General features: G+C 41.8%; 1 protein-coding gene across 1 annotated transcript in view; it reads right to left on the bottom strand.

Annotated features, from left to right (window-relative positions):
• The window catches only part of AMPH (amphiphysin), a 296,706-nt gene that overhangs the window by 172,391 nt on the left and 103,127 nt on the right, over positions 1 to 21,188 (bottom strand). Inside the window, exon 2 of the mRNA XM_030207529.1 lies at positions 13,837 to 13,917. Coding sequence (XP_030063389.1) covers positions 13,837 to 13,917 — 81 coding nt within the window. The remainder of the gene's footprint in view (positions 1 to 13,836; positions 13,918 to 21,188) is intronic.

The raw sequence follows: 21,188 nt of genomic DNA, 5'->3' as shown, positions 1-21,188 counted from the left end.
ATTCACACCCTCCAGGGTGTCCACCCTGTTGCAGAGTTTAGTATCATCTGCAAAGAGACAAACCTTACCAGACAGCCCTTCTGCAATATCACTCAGAAAGACGTTAAAAAGAGCCGGCCCTATGACCGATCCCTGCGGTACTCCACTAATGACCTCCTTTTCTTCAGAGCAAGCTCCATTTACCACCACCCTCTGTCTCCTACCATTCAACCAATTTTTTACCCAATCAGTTACTCTACGTCCCACACTGAGGTTACTCAATTTATTTATCAGTCACCTGTGTGGAACCGTGTCAAAGGCTTTGCTGAAATCCAAGTATACCACATCAAGCGACCCTCCCACATCCAACTGTTTGGTCACCCTGTCGAAGAAGACAGTCAGATTTGTCTGACACGACCTGCCACTAGTGAAGCCATGCTGCCTCGGGTCTCACATTCCATGTAGTTCAAGAAATGTCACAATCCTCCTCTTTAGAAGTGTTTCCATTAGCTTATTCACCACCGAGGTCAGACTGACAGGTCTGTAATTCCCAACATCTTTCTTACTTCCACTCTTGTGCAAAGGAACCACATCCACCCTTCTCCAGTCCACCGGGACCACTCCAGTTTCTAAGGAAGCATTGAAGTGGTCCGTCAGCGGAACCGACAGAACTTCTCCGAATTCCTTAAGCACCCTTGGGTGTATCCCATCAGGCCCCATCGCTCTGTCTACTTTTAGTTTGGCAAGCTCCTCATGAACACAGTCCTCCGTAAACGGGTCTTGGTCTACCATACATCCATCCCCTTTAGCCTTTGTTTTCTGCAGCCCTACCCCCGGTCTTTCACTCATGAACACGGAGATAAAATAATTGTTAAGCAGTTCAGCTTTTTCCTTATCCTCTTCCACATATTTCTCTCCCTCAGCTTGGAGTCTTGCAATGCTATTATGGCACTTTCTCTTGTCACTTACATATCTGAAAAAGGTCTTGTCCCCCAATTTTACCGTATTAGCTATCTTTTCCTCCATTTGCCGTTTCGCTTTCCTGATAGCTTTTCCAGCTTCTCTTCGCTTATTTAGGTATTCTGTCCTGTCTTTGTCTTTCTGAGTCGTCTTATAACATGCAAAGGCTAGCCTCCTTTCCCTTATCTTTTCAGCTACTACATTCGAGTACCAGAGATGCCTTCTTTTTCTCTTACTTTTATGTAATTTTCTAACATAAAGGTTAGTTGCCTTTAATTTAGCTCCTTTTTTCTCCTGATATTTTTTGTATATATTTGACAAACTATTTCATGAATGACTCCTGAGGAAATTAAAATGTCATAGGATAGGAGGCATATCCTACTGTGGATTAAGAATTAGTCAAAAGATAGAAAACAGAGAAGGGGGTTGAATGGACAGTCTTCTCAATGTAGATGGGTAAATAGTGGGATTTGTAGATAATAAACACAGTTATGCACCCTGGAGTAGAGTCAAAGGGCAAAGGCCATAAATCGTGGTGCCCAGGAACTTATGATCTGATCTGATATCAGTGGCGTTCCTAGGGGGGCTGACACCCGGGGCAGATCGCCGATGCGCCCCGCCCCCTGGGTTCAGCGCCCCCCCGGAACAGCGCAACGCCCCCCTGGCGAAAGAACCCCCGGTCCCCCGGTGAAAGACCCCCCCTGGGGCAAAGGGAGCATGAAAACGAAGAGCTGACAGGCGCGTGGCACCCCCCAGCGGCATGCACCCGGGGCGGACCGCCCCCACCACCCCCCTTGGTACGCCACTGTCTGATATCCTTACAGGCAAACAGGCCTGGGAAAGGAGGAAGCATAAACAAACATGAGAATGTGGTCTAGCAGATGAGGGAAACCAGATAGTTTTGAAAAAAGACTAGATGATCCCGAGTAAGGTAACTTGCTGAAGCCTTGTAAATCATTGTTAAATACAAGTGTATAAAAATAACTGTTTCAGTTCAGTATGTTGGAGTGATAGATACAGAGAGCATATGTATGCAGTAGTTCTGTCCTCCCATGAGAAAATATTAATTGTATCTATACTTGGTAAATAAATAAATTACTTTTCTCATAAGCGGCAGCCTCGGTCTTTTATCACTACAAATTGTGGGTAACTGGTATATGAAGATTTGGAGAGGTGGTAAAAAGACCTAACATTTACACTGAATTAATTCAGGTTCCACAGGGTCTGTGCTGGGACTGCTGCTTTTTAACATATTTATAAATGATCTGGAAATATGAATAATGAGTGAGGTGATTAAATTAAAAATTGAGGTGATTAAACTAAAAACCCATCTGTTCAAGCAAGCCTACCCAAATGACCCAAACTAATCCTATGAACCCACCTACCCAACACATACCCAGGAGACGACAATGACCCAGACTACATCTCCCACAAAATTTCTCTATGTTTTTCCAGTATCCCATCCCCCCTCCCACCTCCTCTATCCCTCCGCCAATGCTCACCTACCCCTTGCTCATACCTCTTCTACTCCCTTCACCCTTGCCCATCTCTACCTACATATCTCTTTTATTATTCTGCTTTAATTACATTATTTTCTCTTTATCAATTCTCTGTAATCCATATTATTATGTAAGCTGCATTGAACCTGCCTTGAGTGGGCAAGTGCGGGGTGCAAATGTAATAAAAAATAAATAAATAAATAAATAGGCTGAAAACACAAAATCGTTAAATCATAAGAGGATTGTGAAAAAATTGCAAGAGGACCTTACAAGACTGGGAAACTGGGCATCCAAATAGAAGATGACATTTAGGACCAGATTCTATATAGCACACCTGAAAAATCCGAATGGAAAAAATTTCCACTTAAGTGTATTCTATAAGCAGTGCCTAGATTTAGGCGCGGTGTATAGAATACGCTTAGTTGATAGCACCTAAAACTACGCACCTCCATTTACACCAACAAAAATGTAGTGTAAATCCTGGTGCGTAGATTTAGATGCACAGGGCCATATTCAATAACAATGCACGTAGATTTTAGCACGCCCACGAAATGCCCATTTCCCTGCCCTTAACCATGCCCCTTTTGCCTATGCACATTAGAAGTTAGGCACACTGTTACAGAATATGCTTATCAAGTTGTGTGCATAAATTCTAATTATTGCCAATTAGTGCTCATTATTGCTTGTTAAGTGTTGTTATCAACACTAATAAGCTTGTTAAGCCAAATAAGTTGCGTGTGTTATAGAATACGCCTAGATTTTGACATGGATCTCTAGGCACATTATATAGAATCCGTAGGTTAATGTATGCAAGTGCAAAGTGATGCATGAAGTGAAGAAGAATCCAAACTATAGCTGCATGACACAAGGTTCCACATGAGAAAGTGCCTAGGAAAAGGATCTAAATGCCATTGTTGACGACTCGGTGAAACCCTCTGCTCAGTGTGTAGTAGTGGCTTTTACATTACATTACATTAAAAAGATCTTTTAACCTGCAGTTACCATTCAGGTTCAAAGCGACTAACAATAAGAGCAACTAGTTAGTAACTAGGAATTACATCAAAATAAACATGGTTCTAAAATCAGCACAACAACCATTAAAAGCCGCTGACTAAAATGACATCAGATACCCTAAGATAATTACAGGCCTAATACATATTTTCTAAACAAAAAAAGTTTTCAATAACTTTCTAAAGCAAAGATAATCTGTAGTTCCCCCTAATAGAAAAGGAAAAGTGTTCCTGATTAGTGCTGCCTGATGGGTTAATGAATGGACTAACAATTTATGAGGTTTTACGGATTTCGACGATGGAAATCCCAGCTGTAGTTTCTTTCTCGTATTCCTTAAGGATAAACCTGACAACAGTTGGAAATGATCTGCCAAATATGTAGGTAATTCTCCATATAAAAACTTGTAAGTATAACACAATCTTTAAAATGTAACCTAGCTTCAATTGGGAGCTAATGTAATCTTATCAGTAGGGGAGTTATTGAATCAGATTTAGACACAGAACAAATCAATCTGACTGCTGAATTAAGAACCAACTGAAGTAGAGATTTCTGAGACTTGATACAACCTAAGAAAATAACATTATAATAGTCCAACTGTGATAGGACTAAGGATTGAACAATAAGTCTGAATACTAGAGTTCAAAAAACTTTCTAACCGCTCTCAATTTAGTTGCCATATATAGAATCTGGGGGTCAATGTGTAATTAAACTCTGGAATTTCTTGACAGAGAATACGGTAAAAGTGGTTAGCATAGTAGAGTTTAAAAAAGATTTGAAAAAGTTCCTAAACGAAGAATCCATAAGCCATTATTAAGATGGACTGCTTATATCTGGGAAACTCTATGTGTGCGAGTTGTGTCTTGCTAATTGGTTATAGGGAAAGTCTCATACAGTCGCCAGGGTTGAATATTTTTCTCCACTCTCAGCAAACCCCTGTGGAGAAAAATATACAACCCTGGTGACTGTATGAGACTTTCCCTATAACCAATTAGCAAGGCACAACTCACACACATAGAGTTTCTACTGGTCCTTGTATTGTATATTCATAGCATCATAGTAGAACATTGCTACTTAATATTGACAGTATATCTGGGAAAAGCAGCATAAAATCTGCTTTACTATTCTGGAATCTGGCCAAGTTCTTGTGATCCGGATTTTCCACTGTTGGAAACAGGATACTGGGCTTGATGGACCTTTGGTCTGTTCCAGAATGGTGATTCTTATGTTCTTATTATCTGGTGGTCTTATGGACAAGTGGGCTAACCCTTAATTTTGCTGATTTGTGGCTTTTTGGATCTAGTGCATCAAGACATAAATATGTATCTAACTATGGACAAGTGGACTAAGCTAAAAACCAATGAATTCTGCAGATTTTTGCATATGATTAAACAGGCTATCCCCATTGGCCACATGAACAACTAGGCCAACCACCTCAGGTGTGAAAAATGAGTTATCCCATTTGTCCTTTAAGACCATCCAATTATAAGTCCTAGAAAGCACATTCATTCATGTAACTGGCAAGCTACGTGGAGGGGCATAATCGAACGAAAACGTCTATCTCCATGGGCGTTTATCTCCAAGAACGGGTCCGTGAAGGGGCGGACCGAACCGTATTTTCGAAAAAAATAGACGTCCATGTTTTATTCGACAATTTGTGAGCTGGGCGTTTTTGTTTTTCAACGATAATGGAAAATGAAAGCGCCCAGCTCAAAAACGAATAAATCCAAGGCATTTGTTCGTGGGAGGGGCCAGGATTCGTAGTGCACTGGTCCCCCTCACATGCCAGGACACTAACCGGCCACCCTAGGGGGCACTTTTACAAAAACAAAAAAAAAAGGTAAAAGAGCTCCCAGGTGCATAGCACCCTTCCCTTGTGTGTTGAGCCCCCCAAATCCCCCTCAAAACCCACTGCCCACAAGTCTACACCATTACTATAGCCCTAAGGGGTGAAGGGGGGCACCTACATGTGGGTACAGTGGGTTTGGGGGGGGTTGGATGACTAAGCATTAAGCAGCACAATTGTAATAGGTAGGGGGGGATGGGCCTGGGTCCACCTGCCTGAAGTCCACTGCACCCCCTAACAACTGCTCCAGGGACGTGCATACTGCTGCCAGGGAGGTGGGTATGACATTTGAGGGTGAAAATAAAAATTTGTGAAACATCATTTTTTGTGGTGGGAGGGGGTTAGTGACCACTGGGGGAGTCAGGGGGGGTCATCCCCGATTCCCTCTGGGGGTAATCTGGTCATTTAGAGCACTTTTTGGGGCCTTATTCATGAAAAAACAGGGTCCAGGAAAAGTGCCCTAAATTCTAGCTACAAACGCATACTTTTTTTCCATTATCGGCGAAAGGCGCCCATCTCTGTTCGGGTGATAACCATGCCCCAGTCCCGCCTTCACCACGCCTCCGACACGCTCCCATCAACTTTGTACGCTTCCGCGATGGAGTGCAGTTGAAAACGTCCAAGTTCGGCTTTCGATTATACCGCGTTATTCGTTTTTGTAAGATAAACGTCCATCTCCCAATTTAGGTTGGAACTTGGGCATTTTTCTCGTTCGATTATAAGCAGGATAGAGAACTAGAAGGCCAATTTATGGGCAATAGCCACACTAGCATCACTGGCTACTTAAATTATTATATTGCCTTTTGGTTAGGCATCAGTGGTGCTGGAAGGAATTGAGAGGATCTTGTATACTCTTCTAATCAGATAAGATAGAGTACAAAAAGATGAAGATGGAAATGGCTACCCTGAAAAAGAAGAAATCAGGTGGTCCCATTCCATGGCTAGAAACGGGTTTATCCTTAGCAGTGTACATAGAATAAAAGCCTGAATGGACCAGATCTTTTTCTGCTGTCATTTGCTGTTTTGCACTATTTTCTGAACACCTGCTACAGCCTAATTTGCATAGGATATTCTGTTATTTGCATGTGAATGTATGATAATTTTAGCATATGTCTGGAAATGCCGTTGTGGTGCCTTTAACATGCATGCTAAGATCTAATTGCATAACTCAGTACTCTGAGTGCATCGCCCCCATGTATCCTAACTCAGTCATACACAGATAAGCTAAACAACTACATGGAAAATGAGCTAATGGTTTGATTGTCAGATTATATGTTCTGCTGCTGACTGACATGGTGATGCTTTTAATGTTTTCTATAATAATTTCAGCAGGTGTTGAGGACACTTCATTAAAATGATGGAAGAATGAACAGTGCTCCAGAGCTGGCTGATCTTGAACTGATATCTTCCAGCTTTCCAGTCAATTGATCTCAATTTTCAAAACCTGTCTGCATCTCAGTAACAGCAGCATAAATCCTTCCATTAGAAGTCACTTTACCCCCCTGATTCTGTAAAAGTTGCTGAAAATTGCATTCACAAATAAAGGCCTGGTGCCGATATGCACATGCAATTTAATAAGATGAGTACATTAGTGACAATAATTGGCTTTTAAAGAAGCAATTATTGGCGCTAATTAGATTTAATTGTGTGTTACGCATGTAAAGTAAGGGTCATGATCCATGCATAAAATTTATGAGCAGCCGGAAAAAGGGGGCAGGGAAAGGGGACGGCCATGGGCATTTCAGGGCAGAACAGGGGAGTGGTTTTGAGTTATTTGTGTAATTATAGAATAATGGTGCTCCATGTGTAAATTTAGGCGGGGGCATTTGCGCCACATTTTGTTGGTGCAAATGATGGTGGCTAAATTTACAAGCAACCATAACCATTACATATATTATTCTATAAAGTACGCTGAACTTTATGCACAGCTTATAGAATAACAGTTAAGCAAGGTTTTACAGCACAGACTTTTTAGGCGCCATATATAGAATCTAGCCCTATATATACAAAACCCTGCATAAAAAAGCTACATGTACACACATACCAAACATGTTGCAAACCTACCATACTAGAACAACACGAATTCCAGGACATAAATAGCTACAACCAGGGGTGTGCTGGTAAATTTTTAAAAACAGGCTCTTTCTCCGAACGTAGCCAGCTCTGCAGTTGGAAGGGCCAGGGGTGGGGTGGGGTGGGGGAGCAACACTTGCCTCTCTCTCCTCCCTCCCTTCGTGCGGGCACGCTAGGCATACCTTTGCTGGCAGCCAATAAATGGACTGCCACCACTCCCAATGTCTTGCTCTGAGCAGCATGCTGGAACTTCTCTCGCATGCTCGAGAAGTCCCAGCCTGCTGCCCAGAGCTGGAAACAAGGAGCGGGGAGCAGCAGCAGTCTATTTACTTGGCTGGCAGGGCTCAGCATCCCAACCAGCAAAGTAAAAGATAATTCAGCAGGGGGCCCAAGCCCACATTTTGTGAGCCAGTTGTTAAAGTAGCCATGGAGGGCCCTACTTTAACAACCAGCTCCCAAAATTCTTAAAAACTTAACAACCGGCTCTTGTGAGCCTGTGAGAGCCTGCTCCAGCACACCACTGGCTACAACTCTACCTATGAATAGGCAGAACTGCAAATATCACATCAGGTCCTAAAACACTGACTAGTACAGGTGTTTATGTGAGGTGCAGACTGGAAGCTTCCGCCAGCTGGTTATAGTACCTACCCACTGAGGTGGTTACTCTCTTGACTTGGTATTGCACTCTCTCAGCAATAACTTTGACTGTAGTAAAGTAATGGTTGACACCGTCTCCAGGTTCCTGACCAAACTCAACCCCTCCCCACCCCCAACACACACAATTATGGATAATATCACCAAGAACAGCTGTACAAGCTGCTTAAGGTCACCAAAAGCACAGATTTCTTGGAACCTAATGATCATCTCATCCGACAATGGAATGAAGAGTTCACTGTAGTTGTAGATAGGTCTACCTACCAAACCTGATCAACCAAGACCTACCAGAAACTCCCCCTGGTTTAATGAGGGGCTATGACTTCTTAAGCAATGGTCAGATACTCAAATGAAAATAGTGTAAACTTAAGACCTATTCCAACCTGCATGTCTACAAGGAACACAGAATTGTCTTTCTGATTTTGCTAAGAGACTTTAAAGAGGACTTTATTGCAAGTTGATTTTCCTAATTATGTTCTCTCTTTTCATTATGTGTACTTTTAAAATTGGGGGATTTCACCACAATAAATGTGAAGTTTGAATATGTTTTGTAAAATGAAGGTATTTTTGCTGTTTGCCAGAGAGGGGCAATTTCAATATGATGTCTAAGTCCAACTTTGGATGTTTTGCAAAAAAAAATGTACAAAATCCGAATAGGAAAGAAGGTCATTTTCAAAAAAGAAAGATTTTTTTTTTTGGGTTGAAAATACTGTTTTGAACAAGGTTTTGTGATTTGGATGTTTTGTTTTTTGGTCCATTTTCAAAAGAAGAATGTCCAAGTGCAAAACGCACAAAATCAAACCATTGGAATGTAGGAGGAACCAGCATTTTTAGTAGATTGGTCCCACAGACATCCCATGAAAGCAATAGGGCACCCTAGGGAGCAATGCAGTGGACTTCATAAAATGCTCCAAGGTACACATTTCACCATTGCTCCCTTATCTTGTCTTCTGAGCCCCCCAAAACCCACCCAAACCCCACTACCGCGAACTGTACACCACTACCATAGCCCTTAGGGGTGACGGGAGCATCTATATGAGTATAGTGGATTTCTGGTGAGTTTTGGAGGGCTTACAGTTTCCTCCACAAATGTAACAGATAGGGGCGTGGTATGGGCCTGGGTCCACCTGTCTACTCCAGGGACCTGATAATGCTCTAATGGACCTGAGTATAATATCTGAGGCTGGCAAGTAATGCTGAGCGTCAGCGTGCACAGGAGGAGCAAGAAGAAAGAAGAGCAGGGGGCAGGCAGCGAACATGGCTGCGCCGGAGACCGGCGCTAAAGAAGGCTTCGGCTGGCGGGGGTTGGGGACCCCTGCCAGCCAAACCAGAGGCCCAGATGAAATTTGCGGGGGCCCAGGCCCCCGTGGCCCTCCGTAGCTACGCCCATGGTGCAAAATTACTGCTACAGAACACTGTTTCCTCTAAGCTAAGTGGGAGACTACCAATTGCATTGCTATTAGTGTGTGTGGTGGTGGTGGGGGGGGGGAAGCAGTGCTTAAATATTGTGTTTTCAAATTGCTAGGGACAGGCAGGTTCTCTGGAGTCCTGTAGAGCTTGTTTGTCTCGCACTATATCCTTACTCAATGCGGACTATAAACTATATGCAAAAAATCTAGCCAACCGTCTTTAAAACGTTGTGCATAAAATTATTCATCCCTGTCAAGTAGGTTTCATGCCTGGATGACTTATTAGCGATAACGCAAGGCTTTTTCTTCATTTATCGCATATAGCCTCTTTCCAGCCCCAACCAATTGTGGCTTTATCATTGGATGCAGAAAAGGCCTTTGACAGGGTTGAATGGAACTTTCTCTTTGAAGTGCTAACCTGGTTCGGCTGCCCTTCTGAATTTGTGCTTAAAGTTCAGTCTCTTTATGCAAAACCAGTAGCCAAGGTAATCACTAATAACCTTTTGTCAGAGAACATTATTTTGCTCCGTGGCACCAGGCAAGGCTGTCCATTATCCCCATACCTCTTCAATATTGCATTAGAGCCGCTTCTAATTGCGATTAGATCTCATGCATGTGTACATGGAATTGTCTATAAAGATCTAGAATTTAAGTACTCTGCCTATGCAGATGATGTCTTACTTTATATTTCTGATCCAAACCAGTCTATCCCAGCGCTCCTGGACCTAATCGCTCACTTTTTCAAATTTTCGGGCTACAAAATCAATCAGCAGAAGACGGAATTATTTCCTCTCAACGCATTAGCGCTTCCGAATATAGCTCAGTCTTTTAACTTGGTCTGGGCCACCCCAAAAATTAAATACTTAGGAATAGAATTGCACGCCAACTCCATAGATTCTATTCATCATAACTCCGACTTAATCCTGAAAACCCTTAAAGCTTTGCTGCATTCCTGGCATCCTCTACACTTGTCCTGGTGGGGCCGGCTTGAAACTATTAAAATGATGATACCTCCAAAAATTAATTATATCCTCAGTATGCTTCCGATCGTCTTCCCCCTTCCATTCTACTCACAAGTTGACAAATTATTATCTTCCTTTCTATGGTCAAATAAGCCTCCAAAAATTGCTTTGAGGAAACTTAAATGCACCAGGGGAAAAGGCGGAGTTTTATTTCCCGACTTCCTTACTTATCATAAATCTTACATTTCACAGCAGGGGTGCAGATGGTTCTTCCGCACTTCTGAATACAAGCCCATGTGGCTGCAATTGGAGGAGGCCATGGTAGCTCCTCTCACTATACCACTTCTTCTTACTGCTTCTTCATTTCCATCACATAGAGTTAATCAGATTATAGTCTCCACAGTCAAATGTCTATTGGACCTCGACAAATTTCAAGCAATACCTTTCAGTAAGTCATCACATCAGTCACTTTGGTATAATCTGCATATCTTAATAAATAAGGCTCCATTCTTTTGGAAAGAGTGGATAGATAAGGGAGTCTTCTATCTGTCTGATATTGTTAATGCTGATAATAGTTTTTGGTCCTTTTCTGAGGTGGTATCCAAATTTTCTCTACCTCCTACTATGTTCTTTCAATGGATGCAACTTACTCATAGTGTGAAGGCATCTGTTGAGCTGGCATCATTGTCATCTCTGCTGCCTTCTTTATTTGCCAACGCCCAGACACTAGTATTAGCTGGGCACACAACTTCATCTATTTATAAAATTTTTATTAACGCAACACACAACTTCAAACTGCCCTTCAACATAATTGGCAGCTTGATACAGAGTCTGTAGTAGATGAAAATACGTGGTTCTGTTTCTGGTCTAAAGTTATGAAACCTCTTTCCTCTGCAGCGGTTTTGCAGTCTATGTTTTTTTTATATCATAAAACCAATTGGACTCCTTGAAAACTTGCTACTGCTGGCCTGAGCTCATCAGACAAATGTTGGCACTGTTCGCTGCAAGTGGGTACTTTCTCTCATATGTTATATGAGTGTCCTCCGATCTTTCAATTCTGGAAGGCTGTTTGGAATATTATACAAAAACTTTTGCCCATAACTGATGACCTGACTTATTCAATTGTAATTTTTAAGTCAGTTCATGCAACTTTTGATTTGACCTCCCCGCAATCAAAACTATTGGACATTCTCCTCACTATTGCTCAACGGCATATTTTGCAAAACTGGAAAAATGCACAGTTGCTGAATATTCATTTCTGGTGGAATACAGTCCTAGCTCGCCATGGCTGCAAAACGTCGGATGATAGTATCTAAGAAAACAATTTGGTCTATTTTGGACAACTACCTCCAAACTATTCAGGCCACACCTTAAACCAGTACAAAGGACTTATTTGTTAAACACCTGGATGCTTTCCCCTCCTTTCTTCTCTTCTTTCCTTTCTCTTTTTTCCTTTCCCACCTGTTGTGTTTCTTGCTTCCTATGTTTTTCCATCATTGTTTTCCTGTTATTTGTATTCTTGGAAATTAATAAAATATTTGGAGGAAAAAAAAGAATGTAAATGCATAATTCACCAAGCATATTCTGTAATGAACTGTTCCTAAATTAAAAGATAGAAAACAGAGAGTAGGGTTAAATGGTCAGTATTTTCAATGGAGAAGGATAGTTAGTGGGTTCCACAGGGCTCTGTGCTGGGACCACTGCTTTTTAACATATTTATAAATGACCTAGAGATGGGAGTAACTAGTGAGCTAATTAAATTTGCTGATGACACAAAGTTATTCAAAGTCGTTAAATCGCGGGAGGATTGTGAAAAATTACAAGCGGACCTTACGAGACTGGGAGACTGGGTGTCTAAATGGCAGATGATGTTTAATGTGAGCAAGTGCAAAGTGATGCATGTGGGAAAGAGGAACCCAAATTATAGCTATGTCATGCAAGGTTCCACGTTAGGAGTTACGGACCAAGAAAGAGATCTAGGTGTCATCGTTGATGATACGTTGAAACCTTCTGCTCAGTGTGCTGCTATAGCTAAGAAAGCAAATAGACTGTTAGGTATCATTAGGAAAGGAATGGAAAACAAAAATGAGGATGTTATAATGCCTTTGTATCTCTCCATGGTGTGACCGCACCTCAAATATTATGTTTAATTCTGGTCGCTGCATCTCAAAAAAGATATAGTGGAATTAGAAAATGTGCAGAGAAGGGTGACGAAAATGATAAAGGGGATGGGACGACTTCCCTATAAGGAAAGGCTAAAGCGGCTAGGGCTCTTCAGCTTGGAGAAAATGTGGCTGAGGGGAGATATGAGAGAGGTCTATAAAATAATGAGTGGAGTTGAATGGGTAGATGTGAAGCGTCTGTTCACGCTTTCCAAAAATACTAGGACTAGGGGGCATGTGATGAAGCTACAATGTAGTAAATTTAAAACGAATCGGAGAAAAGTTTTTTCACTCAATGTGTAATTAAACTCTGGAATTCGTTGCCAGAGAATGTGATAAAGGCGGTTAGCTTAGTGGAGTTTAAAAAAGGTTTGGACAGCTTCCTGAAGGAAAAGTTCATAGACCATTATTAAATGGCCTTGGGGAAAATCCACTATTTCTGGGATAAGCAGTATAAAATGTTTTGTACATTTTTGTGATCTTGCCAGGTATTTGTGACCTGGATTGGCCACTGTAGGATGGAAACAGGATGCTTGGCTCGATGGACCTTTGGTCTTTCCTAGTATGGCAATACTTATGTACTTATGTAAATTCTAAAGCATGCAGTTCAAAAGGGGCATGGCCATAGGTGGGGAAATGGACATTTCATGGTCATTCTTACATTTATATGCATTGTTATAGAATATGGCCCAGTCCGTGTAAATCTATGTGCCGGGATTTATGCCACATTTTCTTTGCTATAAATGGAGGAGCTTAGTTTTAAGCACTGGGATATCAACTAAGCATATTCTATATACTGCACCTAAATCTTACAGAATAGGTGTATGAAAATGCACATTAACTAGGCACAACTTTATCAAATTAACCCTCCACATCTTCATAATTAAAGCCTGTGAACTATTAGAGGGTTTTCCAGCAAGTTCTCATGTAACTGCTGGTCAGAAAATCTCTTTACCGCATGGTAAGTGTACTGATAGCACAGGCGCGCTTGTTCTAACTCACTGGGAGTTATAGCCTCACGTCTTTACAGAGTCCTTCGTATTACAGTTATGGCAGAGGCCTGCTTCCAGTCCCCTGTGATCTATGACCATAGTGCTGTTTTCTGCAGCCCATATGTGAAGGCTAAAAAACTCAGAACACTTTGAGATAGGTCCTTGAGAACCTGAGTACTCCTTTACATACACTCACAAACAGAAAAAAAATTGTGTGCTGGTCTCTTGTACAAATCAATGAGTCCTCAGGCATGATACAGTGACATCTATCACTACCAAGAAAGCAACTTACCTCCTGCCTTTTGAAGTTTTGGACATATTCCTCAAATTGTTCATCTTTTGTTTCATCAGCCTTCCCTAACTTTTGAAGAACCTGTAATTCAAACAGAAACATAAATCATAATAAGGACAATGCTGCTTTGATTCCACACCACTCTCCTTGAAGGAATCTATAGCACGTGGAGGGGCATTTTCGAACGGGGATGCCCATCTCTAAGGATGTCCTGGCGAAGCGGCGGGGAAACTCGTATTATCGAAACAAGATGGGTGTCCATCTTTCGTTTCGATAATACCTTAGAGATTGTCGACCTTAGAGATGGTCGTCTCCGGTTTTTGGCCATCTCAAAAACGACCAAATCCAAACCCTTTGGTCATGGGAGGAGCCAGCATTCGTAGTGCACTGGTCCCCCTCACATGCCAAGACACCAACCGGGCACCCTAGGGGGCACTGCAGTGGACTTCAGAAATTGCTCCCAGGTACATAGCTTCCTTACCTCGTGTGCTGAGCTCCCCAAGCCCCCCAAAATGCATTCCCCACAACTGTACACCACTACCATAGCCCTAAGGGGTGAAGGGGGTCACCTACATGTGGGTACAGTGGGTTTTGGGTGGGTTTTGAAGGGCTCACATTTACCACCACAAGTGTAAAAGGTAGAGGTGGGGGATGGGCCTGGGTCCACCTGCCTGAAGTGCACTGCACCCAATAAAAACTGCTCCTGGGACCTGCATACTGCTGTCATGGAGCTGGGTATGACATTTGAGGCTGGCATAGAAGCTGGCAAAAAATGTTTTTTAATTTTTTTAGGGGTGGGAGGGGGTTGGTGACCACTGGGAGAGTAAGGGGGGGGGGTCATCCCCAATTCTCTCCAGTTGTCATCTGGTCAGTTCAGGCACCTTTTCGAGGCTTGGTCGTGAAAAAAAATAGCCAAAGTAAAGTTGGCTAAAAGCTCATCAGGGACGCCCTTCTTTTTTCCATTATCAGCCGCGGACACCCATCTCTTAATCATGCCCCACTCCTGCCTTCGGTACAATGCCGACACGCCCCCATAAACTTTGGTCATCCCTGCGATGGAAAGCAGTTGAGGGCACCCAAAATTGGCTTTCGATTATGCCGATTTGGGCAACCCTGAGAGAAGGACGCCCATCTCCCGATTTGTGTCGGAAGATGGGCACCCTCCTCTTTCAAAAATTTCCCCGATAGTAAACTGCCAATTACACAACAACTTAAATATGGTTTGGTGGTATCACAATGCATTGTCTAGCTTCACTTGGTTTTGACATTGATTTTACAATCCATTGCAAAGGCTTTAACATCCTATTCATCTGAAATGTAAAATATGTTTATTATGTTTATATTAGAACAATTAGAGCAATTAGAAAAAAAAAAGATGGGGCCCACACACCTTCCACAGGGAGAGTAAAGAAGCAACAGCATGGGAGGAAGAAGGAATGTACCAAATGACCAAGGCAAACAACAGAGTAAGAGCGTCTACAAGTTTATTTGCCACAAAGAAAAGTCCAGTAAAATAGAAGAAACCATCTGGTCGGCAAGAGGTGTTGGACAGATTAAATGGGGGTATGTGCTTGAAACATCATTCATGCGAAACATGTGCCATATTGGACCGCTTGCCTCTGAGCCGACAAAGTTAAGTTTCAATTAAATATTACTGATAAATATTACATTATTATTCACATAAAAGAATGGATAAAACTAGTATAAAACAAACGTAAAGACCAATGAAAAACTGAGTGCTTAATTCTTATCAAGACAAAAACACGAGTCTTTGAGTTGCACTGCTGAGGTCTTTACAAAATCTTCAATAGATTTGGCTGGAGGAATGAGCTTTAAACTCCGTTATACCAGTTTATGACATTTCTTTATGGAATATGCATCAAACAAGCTCTTCCTAGTGCCTGAATCCAGGCATCTCTTTATAGTACTACCCACAATGAGCACTCAACTGGTTTGCAGATTCATTGGAGCAAGTATAAATTTATGAGAGACATTTCTACACTACTGGGGCTCATTGTAGGAGTCTTTTGTATACAAGCACAAAGGCACCTAACTAGGCATCATTTTGGATATTTCACATAGGCGCCCTGTTATAAAATTTCCCTCCATAAAGGTATTTTTATAAACATGGCACACTAATATTTTGGCAGACAAAAAAAAGAGGGAAACCAAAGAACAAACTACAAAACAATAGACAAAAACAGCACTAAGGCCTTCCAGAACTGGGATAGCAAGAAGATCTTTATTATGAGACCCGACGTAGGCCGTGTTTAGGAAACTATGTCTGCGTCAGGGGTCTGGTTAATTCAACGAAAGCTATCCAAGCTCAAAATTTAAAAAAAAAACCAAATCCACTGTGCAAAACTTCTTCAAGTGAGAGTGGCTCCAAGGCATCACTCTAACTGATTTTGGCACCAGGTACACATGTAAATGACAAGAATGCCAACATAGATGTGTGTATGTGCACACATATGTGCGCACTTGCCGATATTATGGCTCCATGTTATCCTATAAGATTGCACTTAAATGTGATGGCACATAGTTTGAAGCAGAGCACACAGTTATGTGAATAAATTAATACTATAATTCAAGCATTGTCGACCTAGTGCTTGGGACACACCCAGTCAGTCAGGTTTTCAGGCTACAAAAAAACAGAAGAAAACTATCTTCACAAAAAAACAACAATACACAAAACAGCGAAGATGATTCTAAAAAATGAGGAAAACAAAAATGGTGAAAATTGAAGACGATACTCCGATGGTGAAGATTAAAAATATTTATTAATCATAAAAGATATACAAAATAGGGGAGAACAGGACTCGACACAGCTGTGTTTCGGCCGGCAAGGCCTGCGTCAGGAGTCTTCTCACCACATCGGTTATCTTTCCCTATTTGTACATCGGATGTATTAAATCTCTCCATAGAACTAGTCGTGTTAAAAAATGCTTAAAGCATTATAAACCAGAGAGGCTACAATAAGCGATGTAAAAATAGGGAAAGATAACCAATGTGGTAAGAAGACTCCTGACGCAGGCCTTGCCGGCCGAAACACAGCTTGTCGAGTCCTGTTCTCCCCTATATTGTATATATTTTATGATTAATAAATATTTTTAATCTTCACCATCGGAGTATTGTCTTCATTTTTCACCAGGTTTTCAGGCTATCCACAATGAATATGCATGAGATAGATTTGCATACTAAGGAGTCAGAACATGCAAATCTGTCTCATGCATGTTCACTGTAGATATCCTGAAAACCCGAAGGGCTGGATGTGTCCCAAGGACTGGGTTGAGAACAACTGCCATAATTTATGCATGCTTTTTCACAGTCTAGGCATGAGCATTTACACCAGTCTATAGTTGCAATAGCGACAGAGTACAATAAAGTACAGTGCACTAATTGCAATGTGCAGATCATGTTAATTCCCTACCCATAACCACAGCTCATAACAGGCTATGCAATTAGCATGTGCTGAAATGTCAGTTACCATGCTTGTTCACTAAGGGGTCCTTTTACAAAGGCCCGCTGAAAAATGGCTTGCGGTAATGTAGGCGCGGGTTTTGGGTGCGTGCCGATCCATTTTCAGTGCGCCTGTAAAAAAGGCCTCTTTTTTTTGCTGAAAATGGACATGCGGCAAAACCAAAATTGCCGTGTGTCCATTTTGGGTCTGAGACCTTACCGCCAGCCATAGGCCTAGCAGTAAATAATCTGGGCGATAATGACCTACGCGCGTCAAATGCCAGTTGGTGCATGTCTGTTACGCACGCCAGAAAATAAAAAATATTTTTCAGACGTGCCCCAAAATTGAAATTACCGCAAGGGCCATGCGGTAACCGGGTGGTAACTCCAATTTGGCGCACGTAGGCGCCTACGCAGCTTAATAAAAGGGGCCCTAAGAAAGCAATTCTATAAGTGGGTACCTCCATTTAGGCACCCCAATGCCATTTTTTAATTGATGCAGCTCATGGGGTTCCGAGTCGAGTGGGCTCCAAACAGAAAGGCCTGAGGCCTGTTATAATAAGTCTATTGCGTTTTGCCCAAGTTCAAGAAATATTACAAGCTGCCAAGTCAATGAGCCTTTGAAAATGAAATGATCACATTTCATTTACAGCTGATTTCTGTAAGAAGCTTTTTTAGATCTCAGACAGTGCTTAAGAGAACTTGATGCTAAGTTTGGGCTCTCTGCACCAGCTATTATGAAAGTTACAAATATGAATAAAACAAAGTCTTACCTTGATCCAAAGGACTTGGAACAATATATTAAAGAGCAATAATCTACGCAGATGATAACACAATGACTTCCTTATGATTCTATTATGTGCCTGGTCTGCTTACTTTTTACAGTGCTAATGCTCTGGGACCTCCCTGTGCACCCATTCTTCTTCTCGACATCCTGTATCCACGGCTGTGAGGGTGAGGTAGGAATGTCTGGTTGCAATTTGTGTTTTAGACGCCCTTTTACAAAGGGAGGGCTAGTGCGCAGGTAGCATGCGCCAAATCAGCTCGACCACTGGGGTAGTGCGTACACCTAGCAGTAATTCAGAGTTTGCCTTGTGCCGAATCCCGCAGTAGAAAATATTTTCTATTTTCTACTGCAGGGGCCGTTCCCGGTGATAATCAGCAGTGTGGCCATGTTGGATCACGCTACTTGGTTACCATGTGGGTAGCACGTGAGCCCTTACCGCTAGGTCAATGGCTGGCGGTAAGGGCTCAGGCCATAAATAGGCTTGCACTAGTTTTAATTTTTGCGCACACCCATTTCCCGGTCCACTATAAAATGGTCTTTTTCCCAGCCGCAGTTAAAAAGTGACCCAGTGGACACCAGAGAAGCGTGCCCACACTACCGCAGGTCACTTTTTGCCGCAGCTATGTAAAAGGACCCCTTAGTTTTCTAATTTTTTGTTATTGCTATTCACATCACTATATGCCAATGATTCCCAAACCTGGTCCTGGAGGCACCCCACGCGAATCAGGTTTCCAGAATACCCACAATGAATATTCATGAGTGAGATTTGCATGCTGACTTGTGCATATGTTAATTCTATTATGACTCCTCCTTTTTCTTTTAACAGGAGCACAAGACAGGGATGCCCTCTGTCACCTCTCCTTTCTATTCTTGCCTTAGAACCGTTGTTGATTTCGATCAAACGGCGGAAGTGGAGGTCATCTCTATTACTAGTCAGTCTGTAAGACTAACAGCTTATGCAGACTATGCGTTACTTTATATGTCCTCTCCTGAGATTTGAGTCCCCAAGCTATTCCAGTTAATTGAACAATTTGGCAACGTGTTCGGTTATACAATTAATTGGTTGTAAACTGAAGTGCTCCCTCTTAATCTCCATTGTGTACAAGCAAATTTTCCTTCCTTCCCTACCATTATATTGGTGTCATAATGTCCTCAAATACTTGGGTTTAACATTTAAAGCTTCCATAGCAGAGACTATTGAATTTAATACCACTCGCATTATAAACCAAATTAAGTCTTCCTGTTCTAATTGGTCTCCCAGGTCCCATGCACCTTTCTTGGTGGGGAAAGCTTGATATTATAAAAAAGATATTAGCTCTGTGAGTGTTTTATATAATATCGATGTTGCCATATATATTTACTAGCAGTTTTTTATGCAATATTGACAAAATACTTTCCAATTTCTATGGAATCACAAACCTCCATGAAAAGCCCTTAACAAATTATGGGCCCTGTTTACTAAGCCGAGCTGTAGGCATGCAAACTTTTTAGTGTGCGTTAATAATTAGCACATGCTAACTCTAGAGACGCGGGAGGTGGTGGAAATGAAAACGGTAACGGAATTCAAACATGCGTGGGATAAACATAAAGGAATCCTGTTCAGAAGGAATGGATCCTCAGGAGCTTAGCCGAGATTGGGTTGCAGAGCCGGTGGTGGGAGGCAGGGCTGGTGGTTGGGAGGCGGGGATAGTGCTGGGCAAACTTATACGGTCTGTGCCCTAAAGAGGACAGGTACAAATCAAAGTAGGGTATACACAAAAAGTAACACATATGAGTTTATCTTGTTGGGCAGACTGGATGGACTGTGCAGGTCTTTTTCTGCCGTCATCTACTATGTTACTATGTAATCAGGGCCCTAAAACTCCCCAGACATGTGGGAGGTGTGAACTTGGTGGGTTTGTTGTAATGAACCAGGTTCCTCTCCTATTTGATTGGATTTGGAATTTGCTATTACTGGTTCTATACCACATTTGCCACATAATGTTGATTTTGATCTCTTATCTAGTATGTTTTCTTTGAACAGAAAATTGGATAATACCTCAAAAAACCCGATTAATCTGACACTGGAGACTCCTCTTTGAAGTAATAGTAAGTATTTAAAAAACTGTGAAGACTTTATTTTGAAGCTGATGGAAAGATGCAAAATTGCTACAAACGCCTCAAATATTGATAACAACATTTTTATTTGTGTTAATTATGAATTTTTCATTGGTTAATAAAGCTGCAGCCAAAATTATGTTTCCAATTATAAGGTTGTCGTAGTATTCTTTGTTCACGTGTATGTCAGGAATGGATGTGATGCAAGTGCTAATATTATGGCTACATTCTCTGCACATTGGGCCAGATTCTATAGGCGCCTGAAAATGCATGTCAAAATCATTTCTGCCTAACGACCCTGTTTACTAAGGTGTGCTAATGCTGGAGACACCCATAGGAATATGGATGGCTCTAGCATTAGCACGCACTAAAAATGCTAGCGTACCTACAGAATGGCTTAGTAAACAGGGCCCTAAGTGTATTCTAAAAGCAGTGCCTAGACTTAGGCATGGTATATAGAATATGCTTAGTTGATATCCTAGTGCTTAAAACTACAAGCCTCCATTTACACCAACGAAAACATGGTGTAAATCCCAGCACGTAGATTTAGGCGCAGAGGGCCATATTCTATAACAGTGCATGTAAATTTTGGAATGCCCATGAAACACGTATTTCCCTACCCATAAATATGCCCCTTTTTGCCTGCACACATTAAAATTTAGGCGCAGTGCATTATAGAATACACTTAGCAATTTGTGTGCGTAAATTCAAATTATTGACAATTAGTGCTTGTTAAGCACTGTTAACAATGTTGATTGGCTTGTTAAGCCAATTAAGTTATGCATACTTTTATATAATATGCCTGGAATTCAGTGCGGAACGCTAGGCGCACTATATAGGATCTGGCGGATTATACCTTGGTAAAGAAAAGGTTCTGTGTTGGCAGAGCCTTTTGCAAAATACTGTCAAAATTGAGTACACCCTGTTTTGGACATCTCAGTTCTGATACAAACATTCCACTGCCCCTCTCCACCCATTTTTTTTACACCAGGCAGGTTTTAGACCCTCA

This window comes from Microcaecilia unicolor, chromosome 1, assembly GCF_901765095.1.
Source record: "Microcaecilia unicolor chromosome 1, aMicUni1.1, whole genome shotgun sequence".
Taxonomy (NCBI): domain Eukaryota; kingdom Metazoa; phylum Chordata; class Amphibia; order Gymnophiona; family Siphonopidae; genus Microcaecilia; species Microcaecilia unicolor.
Note: the sequence above shows the minus strand (reverse complement) of the source record. Positions and strands in the feature narration are given on the sequence as shown.